General features: G+C 37.7%; 1 protein-coding gene across 1 annotated transcript; it reads left to right on the forward strand.

Annotated features, from left to right (window-relative positions):
* Positions 1 to 2,445: 2,445 nt before the first annotated feature.
* LOC120423439 (mitochondrial import receptor subunit TOM40 homolog 1-like) lies at positions 2,446 to 10,329 on the forward strand. Its single transcript, XM_039587255.2, has 2 exons — positions 2,446 to 3,214; positions 9,492 to 10,329. The coding sequence occupies exons 1-2, from the start codon at positions 2,648 to 2,650 to the stop codon at positions 9,912 to 9,914; spliced, it is 990 nt and encodes a 329-aa protein (XP_039443189.1). The 5' UTR covers positions 2,446 to 2,647; the 3' UTR covers positions 9,915 to 10,329.
* The last annotated feature ends 2,808 nt before the right edge of the window (positions 10,330 to 13,137 follow it).

Here is a 13,137-nt window from a genome sequence, read left to right on the forward strand (position 1 = left end):
AGGGTGGGTAAATGACTTCGTACAGGACCAACTTTCAAGGTGGAACGGGAAACCTACCTTGATTCGAGTTTTTGGAGTTTTTGTGTGTTGCAGACGAAAAATAGGACAAAATCAATCTGTCGAGTAGAGAAATAAATTTTAATGCAGAGGGAGTTTGTCATATTACCTAAACTCTTATGGTTCCCTAAATGTCTTCCCGGGGGAAACTTCCTTGAGGGTACCGGTCACTCCAGGTTGTGGCCAACACTTTTGAAATGTCCATCTTCATGTCCAGTATCAAAAACCACAAAGTTTGATACCCATATTGCCCAAACTTGTGCGGAATGGTAAATGTCCCCCCGTTTTCGCCACTTGTTTCCAACTCATTTTGGTATTCCGGTGAGCCACCTGGAAATCTGCTCGATGAAGCAACTGCTTTCGTGTGGTATCTCAAGCTGTGAATTTCAATATGTGCGTGTGTGTGTGCGCTAGAGAAAACTGTTGCGTTGCCGACTCCAACTCAACTAGGGACGTGGGATTCAAGTACAAAGCGATTGAAAACTACAGCACTACAGAACTGTTTCGTTCGATTGTTCTGAACACCAGCTAAAATATGTTTCATTGGATACCTGTATCATTCCGTTGTCATTCTTACCTAATGACGCAAGCTTTATTTCGATCTGAGGTATGCGTCTGTAGAACGTCTTAAAACTCGGAAAAAAAAACATTTAGCAGTAAGAGCACTTCAACTCCTGCACACGAATTTGTAACTTCATCTCACTCACACGTTGGCTTTGGCGAATCGGCTTTGCGCATTGTTTTTTTCTTTTAATTGGCGAATGGAATTGCTTCCTAGGTCCACCACCACCAAAACGCGCGTCGCCACATCCGACCGACCTCATGGAATTTCCACGGTGCCTTCTCCGGCCAACCCGGCGGAATGTAGCTTTATCTAAGTCCAAACCCAATTGGGTACTAAAGCCCTATGTCAATATTTATGTACAATGGTAAAAAACACGATTAAAAACCATTTCTGATCACTTTTTTTCATTTTATTGCAAAAAAAAAATTGACAAGACAACATTTTTTCGATGGATCAACTATGGTCCCCTTGGAACGAGCTGTCAAGTAGGAGCTTTTCTGTCAAGAAGGACCGCGAGGTTAATTTTTCAAAATTGATTTAAAAATCCATTTTAAACTCTTTATGGTCGTACAAAGGGTCATTGTACTCAGAAAAATAAGCTTTATCGCTGTAAACAATAATATCAGCAATCTAAGCTTCATTTTAGGACCCAATTACGCCCTTCGCGAAAACCGATTAGTAAAAACTTGTAAGCTATCAGAGAGGCCTGATGCACATCTATCTGTACTTTCAAAATTCGGTTTTTGCTTGGTTTTTTAACATATCTCCACAATCACCTTTTTTGTGGTTCGGCGCATTTAACAAAATATCCGACACAAACGGAAAAAAAAATGATTCATTACAACGGCATCACTTGGAAGAATCCACCTATTTTTTCAGCTTGCGTGCTAGAATCCACTTTCCGTCAACATCAAGGATCACGTAGATCAGCTCGCCAAAATAGTTTTGCCTCTTTTACCTTTGCCCCAGACATTATCTGGTATTAATTTAAAATTCCTATTTTCTGAAAGTCGTAAGCGACAATTGTACACACAAGCTGTTTATGTGTGTGCAAACAATTTCCTGCAACTTTTTCAAAGGGTGCAAAGCGAGCCGAAATGATCCTTGAGTATTATTAGCAATGCTATTAAAGGAAATCGGTTTATATACTTTAAAGTATGCCAGGGTTATATGGGAAGTATTTAACAAAAAACACGTTTTGCTCAAAAAATCCTAAATCTGGAAGAACTCGGATTTTTTGCAACCTTCGACAAAGTTGTGGGGCATTGAATACGTACACGATTCTTACGTCCGTTCCGGAAAGCTTCATTCCTAAAGGTCGGTTTTACGAGAAATATTTCTCGTGGAATCCCATATGGGATTTAATATCACTATTCAGTCTGCAAAGACGGTGTGATTTTTTTTAACCTTTTGTAAATAAACAGTGCCACCTGACGCCACCTTCTGATAAAACAAACCATGTAAACCAGCAACTAAATTTATTGATTTTTTTTTCTGGATTAAATTTGACATTTGTAAAATAATATTCAATACTTAGCTATCGATCACCTTGCATCATGAATGCGCCGGGTAGGTTAGCTCCTTATTTCGCCTCCAATCTCAGGTAGGCAGCACTGTTTTGTCTCTTGGTCGATTAATGAGTGGCCATTCTATAAATGGCTATTCTATGCCTTTACTCAATATTGAGTACCTTCAAACTTACCCATTTCGTTCTCCAAGAAATACCGCCCAGCGCTACCGCATGATTTTTGTTTTCATCGTGTTTGCTGGCAACACTGGCTTACGTAATCAGCCCTCGAACTGTCATCGATCTGTCAATGTTTTTCTCACATCAATTTTGTAGAACGCGTTTCGTTCGGCCGTGTTTTTTCGGATCTTGCGTGAGGACGGTTATCTTTTGCGTAATCGATGCAGAATTTGCACTAGACTTGCCACCAAGAGGTAGATTCTAGTGCTGCGCCACCCGTGAGTTTTTCGGATTCGTGTTTTTTCGGGAATCGAGTGGGTAGAAAGTGCGAGAGAGCCATGGGAAACGTGCTCGCTGCTTCCAAACCGATCGCTGCCGGTGGTGGCCTTCCGCCGCCCCTCCCAGCAGAACCCGCCTTCGCTGCCACCGGTAAACCTTCGGCGGAGCCGGAGCAACCGCCTCTGACAAATCCTGGCACGATGGATGAACTGCACAAAAAGTGCAAGGACGTGATGCCGGCCAATTTCGAGGGGGCCAAACTGATGATCAACAAGGGCCTCAGCAATCACTTCCAGGTGTCGCACACGATTAACCTCAACTCGTCCAACACGAGCGGATACCGGTTCGGGGCCACCTACGTTGGCACCAAGCAGACCTCCCCCACGGAAGCGTTCCCGGTGATCCTCGGGGACATTGATCCGGCCGGCAACCTGAACGCGAACATCATCCACCAGCTGACGCCGTTCGTGCGCTGCAAGTTTGCGTCCCAAATCCAGAACAGCAAGATCACTGCCGCCCAGCTCGCAACTGACTTTAAGGGGGATGATTACACGGCATCGATCACCGTCGGAAATCCGAACATTATCAACGACTCGGGCGTGATTGTGAGCCACTATCTTCAAGCGGTAAGTTGGATTTGTTACATTCAGTTACAGTGCATACTAGGATGTAGCAAACTGACACACTTTAGCGATTATGTTGGGACATGATTATTTCGCTCGATACTCAATAGAAAGGAGAGTCATTTTGAGCAATTTTTATAGGATTTTCTAGAAAACAACAGGATTTGAAACCATACTGCTTCAATAACTCAATCGACATAATTAAATATGGGACAGTTACAGTATGTAAAAAAAGTTTTAACACCCCTTGGGCACTATGCACATATTGTGATGAAACATCTAAACAATTTAATGTTGACAGAAACCTAGTACTACGTTTTGTTCAGAAACTCATGCCAGACATTTTGCTACAAAAAGCTCATGAAAAGATGATTTCCATAAAAAGTTATATAACAAATACTATTACAGAAATCAAAAAAGGTGCAAAAAAAGTGTGTACACCTTTCGAAAAATTAACATAAACAATGTTATTTGTTGACAAATCACCATAAATCCAGCCTCCCAACTCCAAATAGGCATCCTTGACTGATTAAAAAAATAATTTGGATTGAATAAAAAGTTTACTAAATACTTAGTATAAAAGTTTATATAAGTCTGGAAAGTCTATAAAAAACTTATCTAAACTTAATTTTGCTAACTTTTAATTCAACTAAATAAGCTTTGTCGTTGTAAACAATACTATCATATATTTAATGGGTTACATACATGTAGAAAATAACAAAATTTCATATTACAGAAAATTTATTAAATCCACTTAAAAGATGATTTTCAATCACTCCTGAAAGTTTCATGAAGGTATTTCATGATTTAACTGAGTTAGAGACGATTTAAGCTCAGAGTTTTGCCATGCGCAAAGCAAACTGTCTAACTTTCTGAGCGTTTTTCTCTGAACACCAAGTTGATTTACGGGTGCCACGATATCTCGAGATGGGACGGACCAAATTGGCTGAAATTTTGGGTGAAGACTCCCAAGACATATCCCGTGTGCATGACGAAGCCCGATTTTGAAATTTTGAATTTTCAAAAAATACAAAAATCAAAAACTGGCGATTTTTCATATGAAAAACAGAAAAATATTTTTATCTTTTTTTTAAATAATTTTTTTTAAAATCAACCCTCGTCATGCACACGGGACCGGTTTAATGAGTCTTCACCAAAATTTTGAGTCGATTTGGTCGAAGCAATGTTGAGATATCGTGGCACCCGCTTTTTGAAACTGCTAACATCAAATTGCTATATCTCGGCAATGCTACAACCAAATGTCTTCAAATTTGTTTTGTTAATAGATGAAAAGGAATATTTTAATGCCCTGAAAACAGATTTTGAAAAAAGTTTAAGTGTGTGCTCAAACCAACCTCTGACATTTTTGCCGATTTACATGTATGTAACCCCTTAAGCTTCATTTTAGGACCCAATTTTTGAAAAATCCTTAAGCAACTATTTATAATTTAGATAGCACATTATTTAAAAATAAAACTACACACTTTTACAAAATTAGTGTCACCCCTTTTAAAATAAATTTAATAAATAAATAAAAAAAAGGGTCTCCTACGAAAGGCCGAATCTCAAAAGGCCGAATCCCGAAAGGCCTAATTACTCGCAAGGCACAATTCTCATAGACCGAATGCTCAAAAGGCCGAATCTCATAAGGCAAACCGCGCCCAAAAAGGCGGAAACGCATTTCAAACTTCGTTTGTAATGCGTTTCCGCCTTTTTGGGTGCGGTTTGCTATTATTATTTTTATAAACCATAGTTATGTAATAAAAATTGGTTTCGAAATAAAGAAGGCATAACTTTCTAGCATTGCTGCTAACTAAATTTAAAAAGTTTCTATTTATTCGTCGCAAAAAATTAAATGTAATTATTTGAATTAATTTAAGTACTTGCTGACGAATGATCAAATTTCGGTTATCGTCACCATAATTCAATAAACAACAAGATTGAAACACTTCTGAAATGCTTTAATTCATTCTAGTCTACTCACTTGTATGCATGGTAACCAATGATGGTAACAATATGATGGGTAAAGATAAACAGAATGTACTCATTATGTACTAATTTCGCTTAAGAGGTTACATACATGTAGAAAATCACAAAATTTCATATTACAGAAAATTCACTAAGTTCACTAAAAAAACGATTTTCAATAACTCCTGAAAGTTTCATGAAGATATTTCGTGACTGAACTGAGTAAGAGACGAATTAGGTTCACAAATTTGCCATGCGCAAAGCGAACTGTTAAACTTTGTGAACGTTTTTCTCTAAACACCGAGTTGATTTACGGGTGCCACGATATCTCGAGATGGGATGGACCAAACTGGCTGAAATTTGGGGTGAAGACTCCCGAGACATATCCCGTGTGCATGACGAAGCCCGATTTTGAAATTTTGCTTTTCAAAAAAATACAAAAATCAAAAACTGACGATTTTTTTATATGATAAACAAAAATATTTTAATCTTTTTATTAAATTGAGTTTTTGAAAATCGGCCTTCGTCATACACACAGGACCGGTTTAACGAGTCTTCACCAAAATTTTGAGCCGATTTGGTCAAAGCAGTGTTGAGATATCGTGGCACCCGTTTTTTGAAACTGCTAACTTCAAATAGCTATATCTCAGCAACGATGCAACCAAGTGTCCTCAAATTTAATTGAGATGAAAATGTATATTTCAATACCCTGAATACAGATTAAAAAAAAGTTCAAATTTGTGCTCTTACCAGCCTCTGACATTTTTGCCGATTTACATGTATGTAACCCCTTAAAATTATAAAAAATGAACACAGTTTGTAAGTTTACTGTATCTTTGAATATCACAATCAATGAAAATCGTGACAATATGAACAAAATTCTCAATTCCATAATCATTCTGCCTTTCGAGACAATCGGCCTTTTGAGACGTTCTGCCTTCTGGGCAAAATATAAAATTGGGCCTTTTGAATTTCGGCCTTCTGAGATTCTGCCTTTTGAGTTTCAGCCTTTTGAGGCAATCCCAAAAAAAAAGCAATTAAAACACAACCTTTTAACTTTCGTTATATTTGTGAAATCACGATTATTGAGGCACGGAAGTTGCTATGAAAAGCAGATAAAAAATTTGGTGCTGGTTTTTTTTTTTGATTTTCTGATTTTAATAAAATTTAAACCAATGGATTGAAAACTGTTTTTTGTATGTTTTCTAATATTTCAATTTAATTCAATTAGTGTTTATTAGAAATTAACAGTTCTGCTCCAGGATGTTACATTCGGAATTCAGAGATTTGGAGAACCTTTCAACTCAGATCAATTCATAAGTCTTTACAGGGAGGGTACATATTTCTAAGTTAAGATTTTGCTAGCTGAGTGCTCTTTTAGGGAAAATAAATTTTGAGAAAAAACAATAGAATTTTGTGGTTTGGTTGAGCGTTTTACTGCCGCTCAAATCAAGTCCGTCCCATATGTAATTTCGTCAATTTTAAGTTAATGATGCAGTTTGGTTCAAAATCATGTGAATTATCAGAAAAATCAATAAAATTTAGTGGTTTATTCCAGAAAACCACACCAAATTTCACTTTTTCGTGCAATTCTAACACGTAGCCTTATGGGCGGGACAATTTTGTCTTGCGTTTTTCTCGGCTTGCTGTTTTTGCATATGGGACGGACTAGATTAGAGCGGCAGAATTCCTAGAATTTTCAAATATTTAAATGACGAAAATGTTCTAAAAATACCTGAAAATTAAAAAAAAACTTAAACCGATAGATGATTTTTTCTTTTTTTAAATTTTTTTCCACAATTGGCCCGCAAGCTCATGTGAGCTTTAAATTTGGACCGCCATTCAATTTTTTTTAGCACCACAGTACAACCATGAAACAAAAACTTTTTTTTTGTCAAAAAACATATTTTTTCTTTCCACTTTCGTCTTTGACATGCTGCCATTTAGCGAATTTTTAACCTACGACCTTCAAACTCCTTATATTTCTTAGTAAGAATGTTTATTCAGCAATTAATTCCCCACGAAAACAGCATGATTCGAAAAAAAAGTTCTCCGATCGAGCTCAATTTTTTTCTGGGGGATCCTTGGCCGAAATAATTAGACCCGTATTGTTTTGTTTGGCCATTAGGGTGACCTACGCCGTGTTAGGGTGGTCTGAAAAATTGCCATTTTCGTCATTTTTCGCAAAAAACACTTTTTTCAAAAAGTCATATCTCCGCGCCATTTCATCCGATTTTAGCTGTCCTAGACGCAAAAGAAAGGTGATTAGTTTGGCTATTTGGGAAAAATAGTAAGAAGTTTCAAAAATCTAGCTTAACATTTGAAAAGGTCGTATGAAAACATAAAATGTTGTTTTGAAGGTCTCGGGACCAAAGAGCCTATGTCTGAAAATATTTTTATCGGATTCCTCGGAAAATTTCACATAACATATCAAAAAATGGTGAAGTTATGTTTTCGATACTCTGAGATACGATTTTTTGAAAATAAAAACTGGATTTTTCGACGCGCCACGCGCAAAAATGGGAAAATGACGATAACGGGAAAAAATCGAATTTTTTCACTAAAACTGCGATAACTTGAAAATTTCAGCGATGACCTATACTGCCGTTCTACGAATAATTGTCCCATGTCAGTTTTTGACGATTTTGACTTTATGCCATATTTAATTTTAGTCTGATGTGTACTTTAAGAAAAACACATAAAATCTGGTACTTTGTTCGGAAACTCATCAAAAACAACACCAAGTCTGTTTGTCCCATCGTTGAACTTCTACGCATAATTGTCCCACCAAGTATTCTCTTACACGGAATCATTAGTTTTACTAAGCATTATGCCTTGTTTACCTGTTGTATAGCAAGAGGATCACAAATAAGGGTGATAAACTGCTAACTGGGGCGATTAGGGACACATAGGGCGAATAGGAACCCACGGGACAATTATGCGTAGAAACACAGAAATCGGTCGAAAAATTTCAATCGCGTTTTTCTCAGTTGCACTTTTTTGAACATGGGACAATTATGCGTAGAACGGCAGTATAGATGTTATGGTACCAAAAGTTGCTTTTTTTTATTACAAAAATGTTGGTACCCTAACATGTATAGGTCATCGCTGAAATTTTAAAGTTATCGCAGTTTTAGTGAAAAAAGTCAATTTTTTCCCGTTTTCGTCATTTTCCCATTTTTGCTCGAGGCGCGTCGAAAAACCCAGTTTTTATTTTCAAAAAATCGTATCACAGAGTATTGAAAACATAACTTCACCATTTTTTGATATGTTATGTGCAATTTTCCGAGGAATCCGATAACAATATTTTCAGACATAGGCTCTTTGGTCCCGAGACCTTCAAAACAGCATTTTATGTTTTCATTCAACCTTTTCAAATGTTATGCTAGATTTTTGAAACTTCTTACTATTTTTCCCAAATAGCCAAACTAATCACCTTTCTTTTGCGTCTAGGACAGCTAAAATCGGATGAAATGGCGCGGAGATATGATTTTTCGAACCACCCTGACACGGCGTAGGTCACCCTAATGGCCAAACGAAAAAATACGGGTCTAATTATTTCGGCCAAGGATCCCCCAGAAAAAAATTGAGCTCGATCGGAGAACTTTTTTTTTCGAATCATGCTGTTTTCGTGGGGAATTGCTGTATTATCGAAAAAAAACCCAAAAACAATAATAAGAGTGTGTCGGCTTTTCGATTTATGGCCACCTGCTAGTGTGATTGGCGCAAAGCGATAACATAGTTTTGCTTTTTGATTTTTATAATATTTATATTTAATCAAATTTGAAAAACCAATGCAATAGGGTTGAAATTCAGAATATGTTCTAAAACTTTTCTGAAGAATGTATATTGCCTTGTCAAAAGATACGAAACGAAGTTGACTTTATAGCTGTCGGCCACCATTGCTAGTACCAACCACTAGTGTCTTCCTTTTTATCTACAAGGACTTCGCCGCCCTGGGCTCCTAAGTGTATGAAAGTATGGCACGGAGCGACGGCGCCGAATACCCATATTTACACAAAGAATTTTAGAGCGCCCGCCGCGGGATTCGAACCAGCGACCTCTGGATTGGAGTCCAGTGCGCGGTCCGATTGATCCACTCGGGCGGGACAAGATACAGAGTACTAAAAACTAATCTAAAACGTGATTTTCGCAGAATGAACCAAAAAAAATGTGGCTTATTTTGATTCCACCCTACTGGGGCATGTTCCCAACCTAGTTACCGATCGAAGTCAGGACCAAAATAGGAGAATTTGTTTCTCATACCTCTTCAAACAGCAGCTAAACTCATTTCCCCCCTTCCCACCCGTAGGTAACCAACCGTCTGACGCTGGGAGGAGAGCTCGCATACCAGTACGGTCCGGCCGTTCCCGGTGGCCAGATTGCGATCATGTCCGCCGCCGCCCGGTACGCCACCGAACTGTCCACCTGGTCGGGCACGATCGGCGTCGCGGGGGTCCACCTGTGCTACTACCAAAGGGCCAGCGAACAGTTGCAGCTCGGCGTCGAAGTCGAGGCCAACTTGCGGATGCAGGAAGCGGTCGCCACCGTCGGCTACCAGATCGATCTGCCCAAGTCCGAGCTCGTGTTCCGTGGCATGGTGGACACGAACTGGACGGTGGCCGCCGTGCTCGAGAAGAAGCTACAGCCGCTGCCATTCACGTTCGCACTCAGTGGCATCCTGAACCACACCAAGAATCAGTTCCGGCTGGGCTGTGGACTTATTATCGGTTAAGGTTTAGACATTCTATAGGCATTTTAAAGAAAGCAGAGTTCAAAATATAACTTCAAAACAGTTTGACCCGTAAACAAGCATTTCAGTTTCTATATTTCTTTGGACGCAAAAACAAAAGCACGAAACGAAAGTTAGTCCGTTAGCAAGCAATTGTTGTACACTAAAGAGAATAATAATTGTAACCCAATGCATAGCTGGAAAATTATGACAAGAAATAAATACAATACACTAAAACAAAGTTAAAAGCGCTTACACTGCAAAGTAAGAGATTTGTTATGTCCGATCAAGCCCGGTAGGAATGCTGCGTGAATTGGGTTTTATTCCAGTCGAAACTATAGTCACTTAACCAAGAAAAGAATTTGCGCTTTTACGTTCCTTTCCAAGCAATCAATAAAGCAAAGTCACTGTAAACTTGTTTCGCTGTTTTTTAGTAAGAAAGAAATCACGCTATTGCTACAGCATTCGATCGTAATGTTTGCCTCAACAAACCTATTTATTGCCGGATTAATTGTTACTAACTATTAGTACTTATAATGAATTTATTTTTTTATTTTTTGCGGATTGCAATTTTTTTTGCATTGCTTATTGCAGTTCTTTCGGCCTTTTTGATAATTAAATTTGCCATAACTTTTGCTACATAAAAGCTAGTGCCTTGAACTGAGTCAATTGTGGACGGTGGAGCAACGCGTGTGCCTTGCAAGATTTTTCATGTTTCGAGCGTCATTTTTTTCAATGATGATTGTTTGTTTGGTTTTGTGATAAGCCCTTCCTATATCATCGTTGATTAGAAGGCACGACGTCGGGTAAATTGTGCATTAATTTTTCAAATAATGTGTTAAATTTTCACGGTGAAAAAGTCATTTCTATAGAATCGTTTATCGAAAGACACGCTGACATTTAGGATAGACCATTAGTGCGCTGGCCACGGGGACGCCCAGACTCGTTTTTGCATTTCCATCTCTTCCATTTTCGTTGTATCGCTGTTAAGATTCGATTGTGAGCAGCGGGACCCCGCGGTTACTCTGCATCGTGTTTTTCGGAGCCTTTTATTTGATACTTCATTTTTAATAAGTCCTTCTTTTATCATCGTTGATCGGAAGGCACGCCGCCGGTTTAGGTCGTTTAAGTTATTGTTTCAATTTCATCACAATCGTTTACGTTTACGCGGTGTCCTCTTTTCTTTTCGTTCAAATTTGTTGATCGTAATAACTTATTCCAACTGGCAGTTTTAGTTTTAAATCATCAAACTATCCATTTTATGAAGATTAAAGAGTCTTTTATTTACTATTTTGATATTTGCTCGCGTTATCGTATAAACAGTTAAAATCGAGGTTAAAATATACTGATAAGTCCAGCCATTAGCACTAATGCTCGGTTGGCACGCGTTCGATTTAAAAAAAAACCCCTCAAGACTCATGTGATACTTTGTCGGAGACGCAGCCGATTTAGCGGTCTCCATCACTCAAGTATCGGCTAACATTCCCATACACTTCCCCGTGTCTTACCACTGGTCGGGGCCGGCGTCGGTATTGATCAGCATGATAGGGCCTTTGAAAATTGCGAAGTGGTGATGATTGGTTCCTACTTTTTATCTGGGGTCCACGGAGCAATTTTTGGAGGTCCTGGTCAATAACGAAGTAGCATCTAAGGCTAGACACCAATGCCATACTATGCTATTTTTGCGGAAGTTTATTATTGAAACTCAGCGTGCAAATAAGTAGTTTTATTTGCCATTTTTGACTTAAACTTGTAAAACATGTTTGAAATATTAGTTTAGAAATTATAAAATTTGGATTTCGAGCTAATATTTTTTGTCATCCTTAAAAAACGAAAGAACATAAAAATTCTATTTGATTATATTTTTGATTCAATATTTGTTTTTTTTTCATGTAAACATATATGTCAATTTTTATGTACAACGGTAGAAAACGTAGAAAACACGTTTAAATACCATTTCTGATCACTTTTTTTCGTTTGAATGCAAATAAATAAATTGACTAGACAACATTTTTTCGATGTATCAGCTATGGTCCCCTTGGAAGCTGTCGAGTAGGAACTTTTCTGTCAAGAAGGGCCTAAATGTTAATTTATTAAAAATTGATTTAAAATTCAATTTTAAATCCTTTGCGGCCCGCCTTATAAAAATGCACCAAAAACCATAGAAAAACATACAAATTTATGAATTCAGTGTAGTAGGGTTATGCTTTGGGATGTTCCCTTCAATGTTGTATACTTCGTTGATGAAATTTTTAGCTTAAAACTATTTTTGATGCAATTTAAAAAAAAATATTTTTCGACTACTTTTCCAGGGTGCACCCTGCGGGGCAGAATGGGCCACCTTAGAAAACAAGCAATTTTGTCTAATAAAACGTTGAAGGGAGATAATAAATGACTTAAGGGACCTTTCTAACATAGTTTCCATGAATTTAGACCACTTTTATGAAAATTCACTTACCAAAACAAACATTTTTGGAAATAGTTTTAATATGTTGAAATAAGACACTATTTTTACAAATAAGCATCAAAACAACTAAAAAATCAACTAATGTTGCATTAAACGTGATTTGTGAACCTACCAGGAGCGACATAATCCATTTAACCAAAATTTCATAACTTTTGATTGTTTTTATAAGGAAGGAAAAGGGTGGTCCATTCTGCCCCCAAGTGGATTTTAACCCTCTACTGCCAAATTTTTTTTCGAAATTTTTTATTTTTCCCGTGTTCAGGAGGTCATTTTGAGCAACTTTTGTTCAACGAAAAACTTTACTTCTCTTGTTTTATGTTTTTCTTGTTTCATTTTTAGTATTTTAATTTGCATTTATCTTGTTTAGTTCATGTTTGTTTTCGGTAGTATTTGGCCTACTCTACCACCTCCTATCATTACATTTTGCCTATCTTATTTTTTCATGTTTTTACATAACTTTTCCAATTTTTTGCATGTTTTTCACATTTTCTACTATAAGATGGCACCATTATCATTTAAATTGTAAATAAATGCGTAGAGGCGTAGTCTGGGTCACTAGAAAAATTACTGCATACTTGTTTAACTTAAAAAATAAGAAATAAGAGTGTCTGGCGCAGGCGGACGTTTGTCGTGCAGTTCAGACACACTTGGCACACTTATTCTAGCCAAGTTTTGCGTAACGCCAGACGAATCTGGCGAAAATCGGGCATAATTTCAGCCAGTTGTCTGGCAACAAAATCAACCGGTTCAATCGGTTGA

Source organism: Culex pipiens, chromosome 3 (genome assembly GCF_016801865.2).
Source record: "Culex pipiens pallens isolate TS chromosome 3, TS_CPP_V2, whole genome shotgun sequence".
Lineage (NCBI taxonomy): Eukaryota > Metazoa > Arthropoda > Insecta > Diptera > Culicidae > Culex > Culex pipiens.